The sequence below is a fragment of the Diceros bicornis genome, chromosome 4 (genome assembly GCF_020826845.1).
Source record: "Diceros bicornis minor isolate mBicDic1 chromosome 4, mDicBic1.mat.cur, whole genome shotgun sequence".
Classification (NCBI taxonomy): domain Eukaryota; kingdom Metazoa; phylum Chordata; class Mammalia; order Perissodactyla; family Rhinocerotidae; genus Diceros; species Diceros bicornis.
In genome coordinates, this window is record NC_080743.1 from 8,444,698 (window position 1) to 8,466,340 (window position 21,643).

Genomic DNA, 21,643 nt, shown 5'->3' on the forward strand with positions numbered 1-21,643 from the left:
ATGTCTTTAGTTATATGCTTTCTTTCCAATAACTCAAATCTGGGTCTAGAATTTAATATTTATTTAATGGAATATAGATAAAGTTACTATAATGTGGCTTCAAAACATTTTTATAAATCCTACCATAAGGAAATTTAGGAGTAGGAAAGAACCTTCAAAGAATAACTACAACCTCTCAGAAGAAACAACAAGCAATCCTTCATCTTAAGCAAAATAATATGGTCCATTAGAAGGAATTTGTTAACAAAGGAAAAGTATTATTTCTCACAAATGTCTACCCAATAGGCATATGCCTATCTTTTCAGTTTAGGTCACAATGAAGCTGCTTATCCCCAATCACTTAAAATATGGCAATTTGCATAATCAAGTAAGCTTTGGGTACATTATTTATGTTAAGATTTTTTTTTCTTAGCAAATGAATGACTATCTTCAATAGATATTTCCTAAAATGCATGCATACTCACACATTCACACACAATCAACCCCCTCATAAATCTCCAAAGACTGTTTAACACTGCCATCGTATGGTATAAAAAACAAAATAAACAAAAATACACATTCAGAAGAAATGACTTGGCCGGCCCGGTGGCTTAGCGGTTAAGCGCGCTCGCTCCGCTGCTGGCGGCCCGGGGTTCGGATCCCAGGCGCGCAGCGACGTACCGCTTCTCCGGCCATGCTGAGGCCGCGTCCCACATGCAGCAACTAGAAGGATGTGCAACTATGACATACAACTATCTGCTGGGCCTTTGGGGGAAAAAATAAATAAATAAAATTATAAAAAAAAAAAAAAGAGAGAAATGACTTTGTGACTTTTTGGCAAAAGAGACTTCAGCAATCTAGATAGAAGTAAAATAAGACTATTAATTTTCAGCAATGCGAAAAAGATGAAACAGTCCTAGTATTCATACATTAAGAGCAGAAGGCACATCAAAAGAACATAAAAAATCAGCAGTATCCCTGATCTTGCTTCAGCCCAGTAGGCATTTGATGAACATTTGTTGAATACTACTAAGTAGTAGTATTTCTCTTGCTTTGAGCTCATCAGTTATTCATTAATCAATAATTATTAAACTATTATTTCCCATGCAAATATCTTATGAATATTTTATTCATAGAGGCAGCACAGAAAAAAATGAAAGAATATCAAATAGAAGTAAAGGACATAAAGGGAAATAATATCAAGTGAATGCTTTGGTATTTAGAAGTTCCCTAGCGCTTTGGTTACATTACTTTAAAGAATATGCAATATATATTACCAAATTACATCAGCAGAGAGACAATATTAAACCAACAACAAAACTCATTTACTTTTTAAATATACACGTATACTACCATGATTACATATTGAGATAGAGTATTCTCAACACTTTTGAAAGGGCTACTTTTAATAATCAGCATCAAGGGGAATATAAAGAGGGAGACTATTCTCTTAGGAGTAGAGTGTGTGCAAGATAGATTTACTTTTCATTATACATCTTTGTATATTGGTTGAATGGTTTTTTTTTTTTTTTTTTGAGGAAGATTAGTCCCGAGCTAACATCTGTTGCCAATCCTCCTCTTTTTCACTGAGGAAGATTGGCCCTGCGCTAACATCCTTGCCCATCTTCCTCTACTTTACATGGGATGCCGCCACACCATGGCTTGACGAGCAGTGTGTCAGTCCAAGTCTGGGATCCGAACCTGTGAACACCGGACCACTGAAGCAGAGTGTGTGAACTTAACCGCTACGCCACCAGGCTGGCCCCTGAATGTTTTTTTGTTTTTTTTTTAGCATGCGCATTTACTGACTTTTTAATTAAAAAACATAAGATGGCAATATTCCCCAAACTGATCTACGGATTCAATAAGAATCCCAGCTGACTTCTTTGCAGAAATTAACCAGCTGATTCTAAAATTTGTATGGGATTGCAAGAAACCCAGAATAGCCAAAACTTTCTCATTCTTCTTGAGAAAGACGAATAAAGTAGGAGGACTTATACTTCCTGATTTCAAACTTACTACAAAGCAGTGGTAATTAAGATACTGTGTACCGGCACAGGAGAAACATACAGATCAATGGAATAAAACTGCGAGTCTAGAATGAACCCTACATTTATGGTCAACTGAATTTCAACAAAGAATGCCAAGATCATTCAATAAGGAAAAAATAGTCTTTTCAACAACTGGTGCAGGGAAATGGGATAGCCACATGCAAAAGAATTAAATTGGAACCTTATCTCATACCGTATATAAAAATTAACTCAAAATGGATCAAAAACTTAACTGTAAGAACAAAAGTATAAAACTCTTAGAAGAAAACATAGGGGCAAATCTTCATAAAATAGGATTTTGCATATTTTTAGATATGAAACCAAAAGCATAAGCAAAAAAAGAAAAAATAGATAATTGACTTCATCAAAATTAAAAAAAATTTCATGTTCAAAGGACACCATCAAGAAAATGAAAAGACAACCCATAGAGGGCTAGAAAATATTTGCAAATTATATACTTAACAAGAGACATATATCTAGAATACATAAAGAATTATTACAACTCAATAACAAACAAGATAAATAACCCAATTAAAAATTGGGCAGAGGATCTGAACAGACATTTCTCCAAGGACATACAAATGGCCAATGAGCACATGAAAAGATGTTCAATATCATTAGTCAGAGAAATTAGGGAGATGCAAATCAAATCTGCAGTGAGATACCACTTCACACCCACCAGGATGTCTAGAATCAGAAAGTCAGAAAATAACAAGCATTGGTGAGGAGGGGGAAGAACTGGAACTTGCATACAATGTTGATGAGAATGTAAACTGCTTTGTAAAACAGTCTGGTACTTCCACAAATGGCTAAACGTAAAGTTACCATATGACCCAGTGATTCCACTCTAGATATATACGCAAAAGAAATGAAAACATGTCTTCACACACTGAAACTTGTAAATAAATATTTATCACAGCATTATCCATAATAGCCAAAAAGTATGAAAATTCTTTTTGAGATGATTAAATGTTCTAAAATTGACTATGGTGATGACTACACGTATTTGTTAATATAGCAAAAATCATTTAATTGTACACTTTTAATGGGTGAATTGCATGGTATGTGAATTATATCACAATAAAGCTGTTTTTTATTAAAAGAAAAAAAGACTATATTTCCCAGCTTCTCTTACATGTGTGGTCATATGACTAAGTTCTGACCAATGGCATATAAGAAGTGATGTATGACATAACAGCTTAGTATATATCCTAATATATTTAATCATCTTTGCACCTTAAAATGCCATAAAACATACTTTAACAAATTTAAAAGAATAGAAATCTTACAATGTCTGCTCTCAGACCACAATGGAATTAAAGTAGAAATCAATAACAGAAAAACAACTAGAAAATCTCAAAATATGTGGAAATTAAACAACACATTTCTAAATAACACATGGCTCAAAGAAGAAAACTAAAGAGAAATTTTAAAATATTTTGAGCTACATGAAAATGAAAACACAACTTATCGAAATTTGTTGCAGCAGAGGAAGCAGTGTTTAGAGGGAAATTTATAGCACTGAATGCATATACTAGAAAAGAAGAAAGATCTAAAATCAATAATCTAAGTTTCTACCTTAGGACATTAGAATAAGAAGAGCAAATTAAATCGAAAGTAAGAAGAAAAGAAATAATAAGAATTAGAGCAGAAACTGATGAAACTGAAAACAGGAAATCAATAGAGAAAATCAATAAAACCAAAAGCTAGTTCTTTGAAAAGATCAACAAAATTGATATGCCTTTAAGCTAGGCTAATGAAGAAAAAAAGAAAGAGGACACAAATTACTAATATTAGAAATGAAAGAGGGGACATCACTATAGATCCCATGGATATGAAAAGGATAATAAAGGAATAATAACAACTTTATGCCCACAAATTTGCTAACCTAGATGAAATGGGCCAATTCCTTGAAAGACACAATCTGCCAAAACACACACAAGAAGAAATAGACGATCTGAATGAATAGGCCTATATCTATTAAAGAAATTTAATCAATTATAAATGACCTTCCAAAGCAGAAAGCACCAAGCCCAGGTGGGTTCACTGGTGAATTCTACCAAATGTTTAAGGAAGAAGTTATACCAATTCTCTACAATCTCCTTCAGAGGATAAAAGCAGAGGGAATACTTCCTAACTCATTCTACAAGGCCAACAGTACTCTAATGCCAAAACCAGACAAATCCATTACGAAAAAAGAAAACTAGAAAGCAACATGTCTCATGAACATACGTGCAAAAATTCTCAAAAAAGTACCAGCAAATCAAATCTAAAAAAGTATAAAAAGAATTATACACCATAACCAAGTGGGATTTAACCCAGGTATGCAAGGCTAGTTCAACATTCAAAAATCAATTAATGTAATCCTTCACATCAAAAGGCTAAAAGAGAAAAATTACATGGTCATATCAATACATGCATAAAATGCATTTGACAAAATCCAGCACCCATTCATGATAAAAACTCTCAGTAAACTAGGAATAGAGGGGAACTTTCTCAACTTGATAAAGACTATCTACAAAAACCCTACAGTTAACATCATACTTAGTGGTGAGAAACTTGAAGCTTTCTCCCTAAGATCAGGTACAAAGCAAGGATGTCTCTTCTCACCACTCCTTTTCAATATATTACTGGAAGTCCTTGCTAATGCAATAAGGCAAGAAAAAGAAATAAAAGGTATACAGATTGGGAAGGAGGACATAAAACTGTCTTTGTTCATAGATGACATGATCATCTAGGTAGAAAATCTGAGAGAATTGACCAAAAAAAAACCCTCCTGGAACTAATAAGTGATTACAGTAAGGTTTCAGGATACCAGGTTAATATACAAAAGTAAATTGCTTTCCTCTATATCAACAATAAACAAAATTTGAAACTAAAAACACAATACCATTTACATTAGCATCTTCAAAAATAAAATACTTAGGTATAAATCTAATAAAATATGTACAAGAACTATATGAGGAAAACTGCAGAACTCTGATGAATGAAATCAAAGAAGAACTAAATAAATGGAGAGATATTCCATGTTTATGGATAGGAAACCTAATATTGTCAAGATGTCAGTTCTTCCCTATTTGATCGATAGATTCAATGCTATCCCAATCAAAACCTCAGCAAGTTACTTTGTCAATATTGACAAACTGATCCTAAAGTTTATGTGGCGAGGCAAAAGACCCAGAATAGCCAACACAATACTGAAGAAGAACAAAGCTGAAAGACTGATGCTATCCAACTTCGAGATTTACTGTAAAGCTACAGTAATCAAGACAGTGTGATATTGGCAAAACAGACACATAAATCAATGGAACAGAAATAGAGAGCCCATGAATAGACCCTCATAAATATAGTCAACTGATCTTTGACAAAGGAGCAAGGACAATACAATAGAGCAAAGATAGCCTTTTCCACAAATGGTGCTGAAACTACAGGACATCCACGTGCAAAAAATAACAACTTTATTCATAGTTGCCAAAATTTGGAAGCAACTGAGATGTCCTTCAGTAGGTGAATAGAAAAATAAACTGTGGTACATCCAGACAAAGGAATATTATTCAGTGCTAAAAAGAAATGAGCTACCAAGCCATGAAAAGACAAGGAGGAAGCTTAAATGCATATTACTAAGTGAATCAAGCCAATTTGGAAAGGTTATAGACTGTATAATTCCAAATATATGAGATTCTGGAAAAGGCAAAACTATGGAGGCAAGAAAACTATGGCTGCCAGAAATGGGGGTCGGGGGATGAAAAGGCAGATCAGAGAGGATTTTTAGGGCAGTGAAAATACTTTGTATCATATTGCAATGATGGATACATGTCATTATACATTTGTCCAAACCCATAGAATGCACAACACCAAGAGTGAACCCTAAGGTAACTATGGACTTGAGGTGATTATGATGTGTCAATGTAAATCCATCCTTGGTAAAAAAATGTGCCATTCTGGTGAGCGATGTTGATAATGGGGGAGGCTATGTATGTAGGGAGATGGGCCATATGGGAAATCTCTGTACTTTCCTCTTGTAAACCTAAAACTACTCTAAAAACATAAAGTCTTAAAAAATTTTGATTATTCTGTCATGACTTCTAACTGATGCATATCAGAAGAATCAATTTTTTCTGGAGAAGAAAGCATATCTGGAGAAGAAAGGAAATTCTTTGATTGGCAAGAAATAAGAGTCTTAGAAAATTAGGTTAACAATTTATTTGAAAGGCAAGGCAGAAAACGGAAATTGCTGAAGTATACAGTTATCTTATTCACTTAACATATGCTGACTGGCAATATGGTGCTAGACTAGGCTGTGTGTAACCAATAAAGTTGTGAGCTAAGTTAACAGCTGCTGTTATTTAGCCACTAAGTTTTGGAGTGGTTTGTTATGCAGCAATAGACTGGTACAACTAATTTTTTTTAATGCTCCAATGTATGGTACAATGACATACATGAAATAAAAATTCAGATATATCACAATTTTAGTGAAGCATTAAAAATTAAATTTATAGTATCATTTTCTCTTTTGGTGCATGTTCATGCCAAATTAACATACCCTGAAAAATGTGTTTTGTCTTTATTTTTGTCAGAACTTAGCAAAACTGCATGCAACAGATATTCAAATACCTGTTAATATATTTCCCAGTTAATAGAACCAATGTATTATAACCATAACAGTCAAGTTTTGCTTCTTTCAAAGTTAAAGCATTAGGTGCTTATTGAATCTCTATTTTCTAATTAGTACACTATAACACAAATCAAAGAGATTAAGGATAGAACATTATTACTGTGAATTTAAGGATGTTTTCATAGCTTCAGCATACTTATGGCATGTATGGATTCAGAATTAAGAGCCACATCTGAGAGGGACTATATCTTCTAAATGTTTATTCCAAAAATACATGAAAATTTATGTACTATTGACACTTCACTACCTTTCATATTATACTTCAAAATGTAGGAGAAAATAGAAACATACCTTTAATCTTGCTTTGTAGATATTTTAAGACTTCCTGGGTTCCTTTCTGAAAAGGTGGAGAGAAAGACACATATTCACCAAGACATATCTTGCAGTTTTATAGATCAACATGTATGTTTGAATTTCAAATTTAACAACTAGAGCTGAATTCTAAATATGCTTACATTTATAATTTCTCTTCGAATGGTTCTCAAAGGATTTCCTTCTAGTGCCAGGAATTTCAAATGAAGTTTTCCCAATGAATAAGGCAGACTACAAAACATTAAAAAGGTTTCAGGCAAAACATTAAGTAAAATTTAACCAAATAGTTGACTATAAAACTAACAACATATGACAAACTATATATCATGTAACTGTGTCAAAGAAAACCCAAGTCATGTAGGCCTAAAATATTCCCCTTGAAGATACATGCTCAACACGTAAAAGAAAAACCAGATTTAGTTGAAAATTATCATAGCGTGATTGTTAAAAAAGAATGTGAGGGGCCGGACCAGGGGCGTAGTGGTTAAGTTTGCGTGCTCCACTTCGGCAGCCTGGAGTTCATGGGTTCGGATCCCAGGCATGGACCTACACACTGCTCATCAAGCCATGCTGTGGCAGCATCCCAAAAACAAAATAGGGGAAGATGGGCACAGATGTTAGCTCAGGGCTAATCTTCCTCAGGAAAAAGAGAAAGATTGGCAATAGATGTTAGCTGAGGGCCAATCTTCCTCACCAAAAAGAAAAAAAACATGAGCTATAAAACATATGCTAAATTGCATCAAATGCTAAAAAGTAAATGTTCAAAATATAAATTTGAATGAATCAGTGATTCAGGATAGCCATCCTTACTGATACTAAATGTTTTGATTTCGCCCCTCAAGCAAGCAAAGAAAATTTTTCCTAAATAAAAAAAAGATGACAAAAAGAAAAAAAAAATGTTCAATCACTCAATTCATATTTTCATTCAAAAAGAAGTCATTTTTATCTTTGGCACACAAAAAGATAACCTGTTTATACACATAAATATTCAATCTCAAAATTTATTAAGCATTTATAATATACTAGGCATTGGTGTAGGGACATCTAGATCATCGCCCTTAAGGAGTTCTCACTTGAACAAAGGAAAAAGACACATATACGGCTAACCAAAATATAAAAACAGGAATTATCTTAAGTCGTCGGTGAGCATATAAAATAGTACAGCCACTTTGGAAAGCAGAGTCTTTTAAACATACATTTACCATACACCTAAGCAATGCCACTGCTATTTATTTACCCGGGAGAAATGAAAATAATGTCCACACAAAGACTTTTACAGGAATGTTCACAATAGACAAAAAACTGTAAACAATCCAAACGTCCATCAACTAACTAGTGAAGAGATGAATAAATTGTGATATATCTGTATAATGGAATAAGACCCAGCAATAAAAATGAATGAATTACTGATACACACAATCATATGAATGGATTGCAAAAACTTTATGCTACATGAAAGAAGACAGACACAAAAACTATATAGTGTGCGATTCCATTTATATGATATTCTAAAAAAGGCAAAACTACAGTGACAGAGCACGTCAGTGGTTGCTATAGGTTGGGGATATGAAAAGAGTATTGACTGCAATAGATATAGAGGAAACTTTAGGGAGACAGAAAGGTTCTACATGATTGTGACAATGGTTACACAAACATATACATTTGTTAGAAATTATCAAATTGTACACTTGAATTGGTGAATTTTATTGTATGTAAATTATATATCAACAAATGAATATGATAAATGCTAAACAAGTAAAGTTGCTATGAGACTAGAGATATAGAAATTAGCATGGGGGCAAAGGGGAGATGAGAGTAGCAAAGCCTAGATTTGGGCCTAAAAAGAGAAATGAAATTCCTTCCACCAGGCAGTGAGATAGGAAAAGGGCATTCTATGACAAAGGAACAAAAGGAACATTTATAGTTCAGTGTAGTCAGAGAGCAGGATACCTGTAGGAGTGAAGAATGATAAAGAGAGAATGAATGAAGTCTGATGTGAGATGGCCTTGAATGTTATGCTAAAAAGTTTGGACTTCATCTTGCAAGACAGTGGTTTCCAACGGCTGGTTGGAAAACCAGAAGCATCAAAATCTCCTTGAAATTGTTTAAAACAAACAAAAAAAGAGTTTTATGGTCCCATTTTTAGAGATTCTGATTCACTGGTGCCTCGGAATCTGTACTTTTTTTCTTTCAGCTTCTTAAGTGATTCTGATACATAGCCATACTTGGGAAACTGCCATAAAAATGGAGAACCATCAGAGCTTTTTAGCAAAAGAATGGCTTGATAATTTATTTGTATTTTATAAAAACTACTCCGGTAGCAGTGTGAGGACTCAACATTTTCGTTAGAAGAGATTCTGGAGGAGTACAAAATGAATAGAATTATCTAATATCTAGGAAGCATGGGATTAGAGGAAAGAAATTAATATTTATTAAGTGCCATTATGTTCTAGGCCTTGTGAGATATACACACTTCATAACCAGAGCTCTGGATATATATATAAGAAATATTTATACAAATTACTTATTTATTTAATATTATCCATCATAGTTTTTGTTTTAAATATTTGCTTTCCATTGCTTTCATGCAGTAGCCAAAATAAAACTGCCATAGGGAAAAATTTATATGTCAATATTTATAAGAGGCAAGAGATTTATTTCATTCATCAATTGTAAGATAAGCATTTAAGGGATAACCAGGTCGTTTAATGATTCTATCATAAATAGAAGTGAAAAGAGTGGTCACTGTCCAAGCATTCAAATCTATGGTCAAGACATACCATATGCCATACGTACATTGTGAAAACAATTCTGATTTTTAAAAATATTTATTAAAATATACACATAGAGTGAGTGACGTCAGCATCATGGCGGAGTGAGCTTTCCCGTGAATTCTTCCCCCACAAAATACAACAAAAGTAACAGCCACAGACCAACAACGGAATCCCAGACAGTCAAAAGCTGGAGCGGAGGGATCCACACTGCCGCACATCTGAGAGCGGAACGTGCTGGGCCCCTGGAGGAAGTGGGGAGAGGTAAGGAGAACTCCTCTCCCTCCCCATCAGATCAGCGATCCGGTCCGCGCGGCTCCCAGAGAGGGGGGAGGGGCGGCCCTCGGCGGGAAACTGTAGCTCTTCGGGCGCTCTCAGCCAGTGGGAAACTCCCGCACAGAGGGCTCAGAGGAGCCACAGGGCTACCATCAACATCTGAGCAACCCAGAGAGCGGATAAAGAGGGGCAAACGAGAAGCCTCCCACGTCAGGGACCCAGAGGGCAAAAGAGAGAGCTCCCCCCTCCCCGCAACCCGGAGCCTGCAGCTCGACCAGATCTAGCGGTCTGAGGCAGACCTCAATAAACTGGACTGGACCCGTGGATCGCAGTGGGGAAAAGAAACAAAACAAAACAAAACAAAACTGCGCATCGCAGCAGAAAAACTGGGGCAGAGCGCAGGGGGCTTAGACTACACAGCCCTTTACCACCACACAGTGGCGGCAGGTGGAAGTTGCAACCAGAGACTTCCAGGATGAGGAAAATCAAAACCAACACAGGAACCACAATGCAAAAATATATGAAATCACCAGACCAGAAACAAAATGACAAGCACCCAGAAATCAACCCCGAAGACACAGAAATCCATAAACTAAATGACAGAGATTTCAAAATAGCTATCATAAAAACACTCAACGAAATACGAGACAACACAGACAAACAATTAAATGAGATTAGGAGTTTCTTCACAAAAGAGATTGAAATCACAAAGAAAAACCTATCAGGGCTGATGGAGATGAAGAACACAATGGAGGAGATAAAGGAGAATCTGGAATCTTTAAAGAACAGAGCTGACAATATGGAGGAAAGAATTAGTACTTTAGAGGATAGGAATACAGATATACTCCAGATGGAAGAAGAGAGAGAACTAAGACTAAAAAGAAATGAAGAAAGACTCCGAGAAATATCGGACTCTATTAGAAAATGTAACATAAGAATTATAGGTATTCCTGAGGGAGAGGAGAGGGAAAAAGGAACAGAGAGCCTATTCAAGGAAATAATAGCTGAAAATTTCCCAAATCTGGGGAAGGAGCAGGAAATACCAGTAAGCGAAGCCAACAGGACTCCTATATATATTAACAGACAAAGGCCTTCACCACGACACCTAGTGGTAAGGCTAGCCAGGGTCAACGACAAAGAAACAATATTAAGGGCAGCTAGACAAAAACAAAAAATAACGTACAAAGGAACTCCCATCAGGCTCTCAGCGGATTTCTCAACAGAAACTTTTCAGGCTAGAAGAGACTGGAAAGATATATTCAAAATACTAAAAGACAAAAACTTTCAGCCAAGAATACTCTATCCAGCAAAAATATCCTTCAAATATGATGGAGAAATAGTAACTCTCCCAGATAAACAAAAGCTAAGGGAGTTCATGGCCACGAGACCGCCACTACAAGAAATACTCAAGAAGGCCCTCAGGCCTGAAAACAAGAAGAGAAAGGGAACACAAAGCTTGGAGTAAGGAGAAAAGTAGGTAGACAAAATCAGAGAAATAGTAGATCTTTACCGGAATAGGTTAGCAACCACTTAAATACTAAACTCAAAGATCAAAGGAAGAAATTCACCAAAAATAAATTTAACCTCATCACTGTAAACACACAGCCACAACACAAGATAGAATAAGGTATAACAAGAGCAACTTAGAAGGGGAAGAGGAAAGTGACTGAATTGACTTAGTATAAGGAAATAGGAGGCTATCACATAATGGACTATCTCATACAGAAGATTTTTCGCCCAAACCTCAAGGTAACCACTAAACAAATAATCAAATTAAAACCACATATGATAAACAAAGAGAAAACTAGAAGAATCATAAGACAGAACAACCAAACTGAATTGGCAGTCCAAAACAAATGGGACAAGAAACAAAGGAAATGCAAAAGAACCAGAAAATAAGTGACAAAACAGCAACATTCAACCCTCATATTTCAATAATTACCCTAAATGTAAATGGATTGAACTCTCCAATCAAAAGATACAGAGTGGCAGGATGGATTAAAAAGCAAGACCCAACAATATGCTGCCTTCAGGAAACACATCTTAGCACTAAAGACAAGCACAGGCTCAGAGTGAAAGGATGGAAGACAATACTCCAAGCTAATGGCAAACAAAAGAAAGCAGGTGTTGCCATACTCATATCAGACAAAGTAGACTTCAAGATAAAACAGGTTAAGAAAGACAAAGAAGGGAAATATATAATGATAAAAGGGACACTCCATCAAGAAGACATATCACTTATAAATATATATGCACCCAACATAGGAGCACCAATGTACATAAAACAACTATTAACAAACCTAAAAGGAGAAATCAACAACAACACAATAATAGTAGGGGATCTTAACACCCCACTTACAGCAATGGATAGATCATCCAGACAAAAAGTTACTAAAGAAATATTAGACTTAAATGAAAAACTGGACGAGATGGACCTAGTAGACATATACAGAGCACTCCACCCAAAAACAGCTGACTACACATTCTTCTCAAGCGCGCATGGAACATTCTCTAGGATAGACCATATGTTGGGAAACAAAGCAAGCCTCAATAAATTTAAGAAGATTGAAATCATAACAAGCATCTTTTCAGACCATAAGGCTATGAAACTGGAAATAAACCAGGAAAAAAAAACTGGGAAAGTGACAAAAATGTGGAGATTAAACAACATGCTACTGAACAACCAATGGATCATTGATGAAATTAAAGGAGAAATCAAAAACTATCTGGAAACAAACGAAAATGATAACATGCCATATCAAACCATATGGGATGCAGCAAAAGCGGTCCTGAGAGGGAAACTCATAGCGATACAAGCCCACCTTAACAAACAAGAAAAAGCCCTAATAGGCAACCTTAAATTACACCTAACAGAACTAGAAAAAGAAGAACAAACAAAGCCCAAAGCCAGCAGAAGGAGAGAAATAATAAAAATCAGAGCAGAAATAAATGATATTGAGACCAAAAAAACAGTAGAAAGGATTAATGAAACAAAGAGTTGGTTCTTCGAGAAGATAAACAAAATAGACAAACCCTTAGCCAGGCTAACTAAGAAAAAAAGAGAAAAGGCTCAAGTAAATAAAATTAGAAATGAAAGAGGAGAAATTACAACGGATACCATGGAAATACAGAGGATTATAAGAGAATACTATGAGAAATTATATGCCAACAAATTGGACAATCTAGAAGAAATGGATAAATTCTTAGACTTATACAACCTCCCAAAATTGAACCAAGAAGAAATGGAGAATCTGAATAGACCAATCACAAGTAAAGAGATTGAAACAGTAATCAAAAACCTCCCAAAAAATAAAAGTCCAGGACCAGATGGCTTCTCCAGTGAATTTTACCAAACATTCAAAGAAGATTTAATACCCATCCTCCTCAAACTATTCCAAAAAATAGAGGAAGATGGAACACTTCCTGAATCATTCTATGAGGCCAACATCACCCTGATACCGAAACCAGACAAAGACAATACAAAGAAAGAAAATTACAGGCCAATATCGCTGATGAACATTGATGCAAAAATCCTCAACAAAATATTGGCAAACCGAATACAACAATATATTAAAAAGATAATACACCATGATCAAGTGGGATTTATACCAGAGACGCAGGGATGGTTCAACATCCGCAAATCAATCAACGTGATACATCACATCAACAAAACAAAGAATAAAAACCACATGATCATCTCAATAGACGCAGAGAAGGCATTTGACAAGATACAACATCCATTTATGATAAAAACTCTCAATAAAATGGGAATAGAAGGAAAGTACCTCAACATAATAAAGGCCATATATGACAAACCCACAGCTAACATCATACTCAACGGGGAAAGACTGAAAGCCATTCCTCTGAGAACAGGAACGAGGCAGGGCTGCCCACTCTCACCACTCCTGTTCAACATAGTACTGGAGGTTTTGGCCAGAGCAATTAGGCAAGAAAAAGGAATAAAAGGAATCCAAATAGGTAACGAAGAAGTGAAACTCTCACTATTTGCAGATGACATGATTGTATATATAGAAAACCCTAAAGAATCTGTTGGAAAACTGTTAGAAACAATCAACAACTACAGCAAAGTTGCAGGGTACAAAATCAATCTACAAAAATCAGTTGCATTTCTATATGCTAATAATGAACTAACAGAAAGAGAGCTCAAAAAGATAATACCATTTACAATTGCATCAAAAAGAATAAAATACCTAGGAATAAATCTTACCAAGGAGGTGAAGGACCTATACAATGAGAACTACAAGACATTATTGAGGGAAATCCACGATGACATAAAGAAATGGAAAGATATCCCATGCACGTGGATTGGAAGAATAAACATAGTTAAAATGTCTATATTACCTAAAGCAATCTACAGATTCAATGCAATCCCAATCAGAATCCCAATGACATTCTTCACAGAAATAGAAAAAAGAATACTAAAATTTATATGGGGCAACAAAAGACCCCGAATAGCTAAAGAAATCCTAAAGAAAAAGAACAAAGCAGGAGGCATCACAATTCCTGACTTCAAAACATACTACAAAGCAATAGTAATCAAAACAGCATGGTACTGGTACAAAAACAGACACACAGATCAATGGAACAGAATTGAAAGCCCAGAAATAAAACCACACATATACGGACAGCTAATTTTCGACAAAGGTGCTAAGGACATGCAATGGAGAAAGGAAAGTCTCTTCAATAAATGGTGTTGGGAAAACTGGACATCCACATGCAAAAGAATGAAAGTGGACCATGTGCTATCGCCATTCACAAAAATTAACTCAAAATGGATCAAAGACCTGAAGGTGAGACCTGAAACTATAAAACTCATAGAAGAAAATATAGGCAACACACTATTTGACATTGGGTTTAAAGGAATCTTTTCGGATGACATGCCTACCCAGACTAGGGAAACTAAAGAAAAAATAAACAAGTGGGACTTTATCAGACTAAAGAGCTTTTATAAGACAAATGAAATCAGAATCAAGATGAACAACCAACCAACCAGCTGGGAGAGAATATTTGCAAAACATACATCTGACAAAGGGTTGATCTCCATAATATATAAAGAACTCACACAATTGAACAACAAAAAAACAAACAACCCGATCAAAAAATGGGCAAAGGAAATGAACAGACACTTCTCCAAGGAAGATATACAGATGGCCAATAGGCACATGAAAAGATGCTCAACATCACTAATCATCAGGGAAATGCAAATCAAAACAACACTAAGATACCACCTCACGCCCGTTAGAATGGCTATAATCACCAAGACAAAAAACAACAAATGTTGGAGAGGATGTGGAGAAACAGGAACCCTCATACACAGTTGGTGGGAATGCAAATTGGTGCAGCCTCTATGGAAAACGGTATGGAGATTCCTCAAAGAATTAAAAATAGAGATGCCCTATGATCCAGCCATCCCACTACTGGGAATCTATCCAACGCACCTGAAATCAACAATCCAAAGAGGCTTATGCACCCCTATGTTCATTGCAGCATTATTCACCATAGCCAAGAAGTGGAAGCAACCTAAGTGTCCCTCGACTGACGATTGGATTAAGAAAATGTGGTATATATATACAATGGAATACTACTCAGCCATAAAAAAAGACAAAATCGTCCCATTTGCAACAACATGGATGGGCCTGGAGCGTATTATGTTAAGTGAAATAAGCCAGAAAGAGAAAGACAAACACTGTATGATATCACTCATATGTGGAATATAAACCAACACATGGACAGAGAAAACTGGACTGTGGTTACCCGGGAAGTGGGGGTGGGGGGTGGGCACAAGGGGTGAAGGGAGTCATATATGGGGTGATGGACAAACAAAAATGTACAACCCAAAATTTCACAATGTTAGAAACCATTAAAATATCAATAAAAAAAAAAAAAAAAAAAAATCCAAAAAAAAAAAAAAAAAAAAAATATACACATAGAAAAAAATCTGCCTTGCCTAACCTTTCTCTTTCTGTGAATAGCAAACCATGTTTCTGACATCCAAACACAAAACCTCAGACATCTAACCAGTGTATAATCCCAGGTAAGTCTGTCTTATTTTTTACATCTGTAAAATAATTGCATCTCTAAATATTATAGTTATATAACTTTTGATGATTCTTTGCTCACTACCCTCCTCTTCCCCATCTCTAACACAGGCAATCAATTACTAAATACTACTTATTCTAACTCATCACACCTCTCACATCTTTCCCCTTCTTTCCATTCCCATTGTCACCACAGTTCAGGTCCTTATTATATAAGAGAGAAATCTACAAAGCTGTCAATACAGTGATCTGGTTATAGCAAGTGCTCCTGAGTGATAAATATTATTAGATTAATCTAACAAAGTTTATTTAGATTTACCACCTACAAAGCCACTCTTATCAAATGTATCCAACCCACTACCACCAATTTATTTTTTAATGAGATTACAATCAAACTGGTTCACTTCCTAATCTTTCAATTGCTTCCCACCTCTTAACTAATGAAAATTGACTCTTCACGGGCATTTCAAGGACATCTTCCACATGGCCTCAAGTTATCTTTCAAGCCCTGAATTCTCACAATCTCCCTACTTGCACCCTATTTACCAGCTCAACTTAATTCCTTGCTGTTCTCTGAATATACCCCTACAATTTTCTGAACTTTCAAAGCTTTGTTTGTATAGTTTCCTCCTGCCAAGCAAATCATTGTGACTACCTTACATGTGCACTTGAAAATCGTATTCATCCTTAAAAGATCACACGGTAGGACTAGAGTGAGGCATGACCCTGAAAGTGAGTGCATTCTTAAGTTTTGGGCTGTAGGCAATTCACTTGCCTCACCCTAGCCCTAGTCCTAAAGATCATCTAAAAATGTTACTTCTTCCAAAAAGCCTGCCCTGATTCCTCTCAATAAATTGTGATACCTGTATGTATCTCCTTTAAGCCCCAAAACATTTTATATCTCTCTCCCATGGCTTTATATTCATTAACAAATTCAATAAATATTTATCAGACATCTTCTATGTACCCAGGCACTGATTTCAGAGTTAGAGATAGAGCAGTGGACAAAATAGATAAAAATCCAGCCCTCCTAGAGTTTACATTCTAGTGGTTAGAGTAATTTGTATATACATCTGATTCTATGAGCAGATTCAGCTTGCTGCCAAGGACAAAATCTAATTACTCTTTGTAGGTCATGATAAATATTTATCAAATTCAATTTAGAAAGAAGATCTCTACATGCTTTTTACAAATATTTTAACTTATGAATTATAACCAAACACAGATATGATTTCTTATTCATTCCATATTTAAACTTACCTACTAATATCATTGTTGCTTAGGTCAAGCCTTTCCAAAGACTGTAGTAGTGTAATTTCATCTGGAACAGATTTTAACTTATTATCCCGTAGGTCTAGCACAAGGATAGAATTCAGATGCTTAAGGTGTTCTGCCCCTAATATTTCAATCTGGTTTTCACCTACATGTAATTCCTACAAAACCAAAGATCAATCATATGTATTTCTGTATTTAATTTTATACCAGATAATGAAAATAAAATTGAAATCTTGATTTCAAATCACTGAAAAACACACGGAAAAAAACATAACTTTCTAATTACTAAGTTGTTTAAATTTTCAATTACATTTAAGCTATCTTACAGCTAAAGACAAATGGCAAAAAAGAAAATTTTCAAGAATTTTTTGGTAATTTAAAAATAATTAAAGGTTTAATCTAACAGAAAGTTCAAAGTTTATAAAACCAAAGCAGAGAAATGATTTAGTCATTACATTTACAGAATTAAAAAAATACAAATTAAAGAACTATACTGATAAAATTGAAGTTTTAAAACAAATCAGTATAAGTTAAAAAAGTTATTTTTATTATAATCAGTTAGTCAACATTTTCATTAGTGATTATTATATATATTGATTCTCCATTAACAGAACCAATACTTCTCAGTTGGCTAATTAATCTTATTAAATGATAACTTTTTCAGTTCTTTTTATCACTGTCATCATTCTGTTTAAAAGAAACTCTTAACACTAATGCATAAAAGTATACATAAAGGAGAGCAAAATCCAGCATGGCAAATTTAAAAGACAATGGTAATACTATATACCTAAAACCAAAAGAAAGTAATTAACTTTAAACAGACTTGATTATGATCAGGTAAACATGGGAGGTGGTAACTTATGGAATTAGATACATATTCCTTCGTGGTGTTCCAGGTCTCCTACAGAGGGGCCCCAATTTACAATGTTAGCCTCGTCATCTACTGCTTCTCCAGCTATAAACTACTTACTTGATGAAATGGACAAATTCCTATTTTTTAAGTTGATTATTTCTTTTTTTTAAAAAAAAATCTATTACTAACAATACCATTTATGTATTTAGTCATATTAAAATTATGAAAAATATAAATATAGGAAAAACATAGCACTTATAACTAATACATATTCCCAATGTAAAACAAATTAAAAATTTCATTTTCAAAATTAACTTTTGGAAAATATATAGTTATTTTACAATCAACTAAATAGTACCTTTAATAATTTACAAGAAGGAAATTCTGGTAGAAAACGTAATTTATTCCTCCGCAGATAAAGCGATTCTAGTGATTCCATGCTCGCCAATTCAGGAGGTATAGTTTCCAAGAGATTTGAATTACAATCCAAATACTTTAATCCTGTAACACATATTTAGTGAAAAATGAAAATACTTAATAAAGAAAAAAATATTGGTCTACAATTATATATGCATTCCAAGAATGTGTACAAAATCATGAGGACTTATGAACCTGTGCCACCGTACACTACTATAATAATCAAGAATCCTAGAATACCACTAAATTAAATACACATAAACTAAGATATTTTTAATTTAATTATAATTAAAGAGAAATAATGATATTAAAATTAATATTTAATAACAGTCCAGGTCTTTGTAATAGATTTGAAAAAACAAAGTACTCTAGTACTCTATTAAAGTACTCTAAAATGTATAAACTATACGCTACGAGATATTATTTCCCTCAGTAATTATACATCTTTAAAAAAAAAAGCTTAAGCAATTAGACATATAAATATGCATGCATACTAATTGTATGAATGGATATCAAGTAACTGTGGCTAGTAGCAGCTTAGACACATTTGTATTTAAAATAGGCAAAAAGCCCTGGATTTCTATGGATTCCCTCCTATTCTCCCATCCATCCATACTGCCTCTCTCTCACTCCCTGTCTTCTTCCTTCCTCTCTTCTATTTCTTAAAGTACATGCTTTCTCTAACCCCTTCGCTAACACTCCTGACAAGAGCGTACACTATGGCTCAAGAAGAATGCTCTTGCAGCATCTCTCTTACCTCCTGGATCTTTCTTTCTTAAAAGGCAGGACAGAAAACAAAAATGCAAAAAAGTAAAAGTCTTCTTTCCCTTAAGATTTCAATAAGCAGTTTTCTCCCTAGTTCATATTACAAATTCTTCTATTATGATGGCCACTATATATTTTTCACAATTCACTCTCAACCCTCTAGTTTGAATAGGCAATATGCATTTTACAACTTTTTTTCCTGTACATTGAGCCTGTCAATTTTAACATAATTCAAGGCTGCCTTAGACTCCTTCTTTTCGTGTTTAAAGAAGCTAACTGCTTTTCAAAACAAATGTAATAGTACTACTTTCAACTAATAATATAACAATTTATGTATTATTTGGCTAGAACATTAAGAAAAATGTCATAATGTGATCTACCCCAAGTCCAGTAAATTCTATAGAGAAAAGTTTGTTTTAAAGTTAGAGACTGTAGTTTTCACAATTGTTCGCATCTAAGAGCACTAATCGAGAACACAAGCAGTACGTAGGGAAAGAGCAGTGGGGATAGTGTAAGAGGCTTCAAGCTCTGGCTCTACAATTTACAGTATAATTTCTAAGCCTAGGTTTATGAATGTTGAAAATGTAAATAATACATATCCCCACTAACTTACAAAACTGTTATGATGGCAAACCGATATATGCACGTAAAAGCATTTTGAGTTACAAAGAACCACGCAAATGTTAAACGTTGTTCTTGGGATCCAGTCATTAATAGTGAATAACAACTAAATGTCCTAGTGGTGACAGCTTAAAAGTATCACTGTCATAGCTGAAGGACAGAAAGCATCTGATCATTAATCATATAGTATATTAGAAAAATTGCTGTAAAGTCAAAGTATTTTTCTATTGATTTTCCTATCTGTTCGTATCTCTCAAGATATTTCCACTCAATATATGAAAAAAAAGTCCATGCTTCTTATATACTCACTTCAGATATATTTTATGTTTAGCTTTACTTTTCTAATACCTCTATTGAAAAATGGCAAAGACAAGCAGAGTCTTCACTACTGGTGCCACAAGTAAAAGCTCCTCTAAAATGTCAATTCAATTTATGGCAGATTTAACTTATGCGTTCCTATTATAAATGACAAATAACTATTAATCTAAAGTAAAACAGCACAATTTTACAAATTCACCTCAAAATGATTTGCAATCAACTGTACTAAATCATTTCTGTGACTTCCTCCACAAAGGGAGGTTTAAACAAATGAAGAAGGCTTATATATGATTAGCAAAAAGACTAGATAAGGTAAATAGTCTACACTTGACACACAGTGTGGTCATCAACCAAGAAATAATAACAGTTTGCCTTTAAACAAAAAATCTCTTAGTGAATGTTGAACGAATGAATGAATGAAGAGATAGCATAGCTCAAAACATTAATCAATTTCTCAGGTATATAATTTTACCAGAATTCATAATCATATTTTCTTTTCCTCTTTTTGATATGCCACAGTATCTTTTTGGTGGTAATCGTTTAGGAAGTTGCTAGACAATAATGGCCTGGAGAAAATCTGATTAGTTGCTATTGTTTGCTTTCACCACCATAAAATCTATTATTTTACTTCTCTGTAAACTTAACTCTGCTTCACTTAACAATGGGGGTACGTTTTGAGAAACACGTTGTTAGGTGATTCAGTTGTTGTGCAAATAACAGAGTGTACTTACACAAACCTAGATGGTATAGCCTACTTCACACCGATATGGTACTAATCTTATGGGACCACCATCGTATATGTGGTCCGTCATTGACCAAAACGTTATGTGGCTTATGACTGTATATTAAAATTTACTTTTCTAAATGTAAAGTGCACCAACTTCAAATTTATGTATTTTTTAAAACAGACAAGATTTACTTTTCATTCCACTTATTTCTGCTGGCAAACTCTTCAGTTGATTACTGGAAAGATTAAGTCGCACCAGATTGGATAAAGAAGAAAAACTAGCAGGAACAATTGTGAGACGATTGTTCGAAAGATCCTTTAAAAAAAAAAAACAAAACAAAACACAGAATGAATGAGTGAACGAGTAAATAAAAAAATAAATGATCCCTAAAGAGGATTTCAGAATTCTGAGGGAATTGCAATATAAAAGACTATTTCAGAGGTGTTACGTTTTGTAACCCTCATTCACCGACAATTTCACAAATCATCATTCATTACCTCAATATTCTCTGAGCCTACTGTGTGCCCAATAATGTAGCAGAGA

The 21,643-nt window shown here is 34.5% G+C and overlaps 1 protein-coding gene across 1 annotated transcript in view; it reads right to left on the reverse strand.

The window, feature by feature from the left end:
* Positions 1-21,643, reverse strand: part of LRRC40 (leucine rich repeat containing 40) — a 54,554-nt gene that overhangs the window by 12,983 nt on the left and 19,928 nt on the right. Inside the window, exons 5-9 of the mRNA XM_058538279.1 lie at positions 21,292-21,415; positions 18,610-18,752; positions 17,384-17,556; positions 7,161-7,248; positions 6,997-7,042 (exon numbers count right to left, since the gene is read on the reverse strand). Of these exons, the coding sequence (XP_058394262.1) occupies positions 6,997-7,042; positions 7,161-7,248; positions 17,384-17,556; positions 18,610-18,752; positions 21,292-21,415 (574 nt within the window). The remainder of the gene's footprint in view (positions 1-6,996; positions 7,043-7,160; positions 7,249-17,383; positions 17,557-18,609; positions 18,753-21,291; positions 21,416-21,643) is intronic.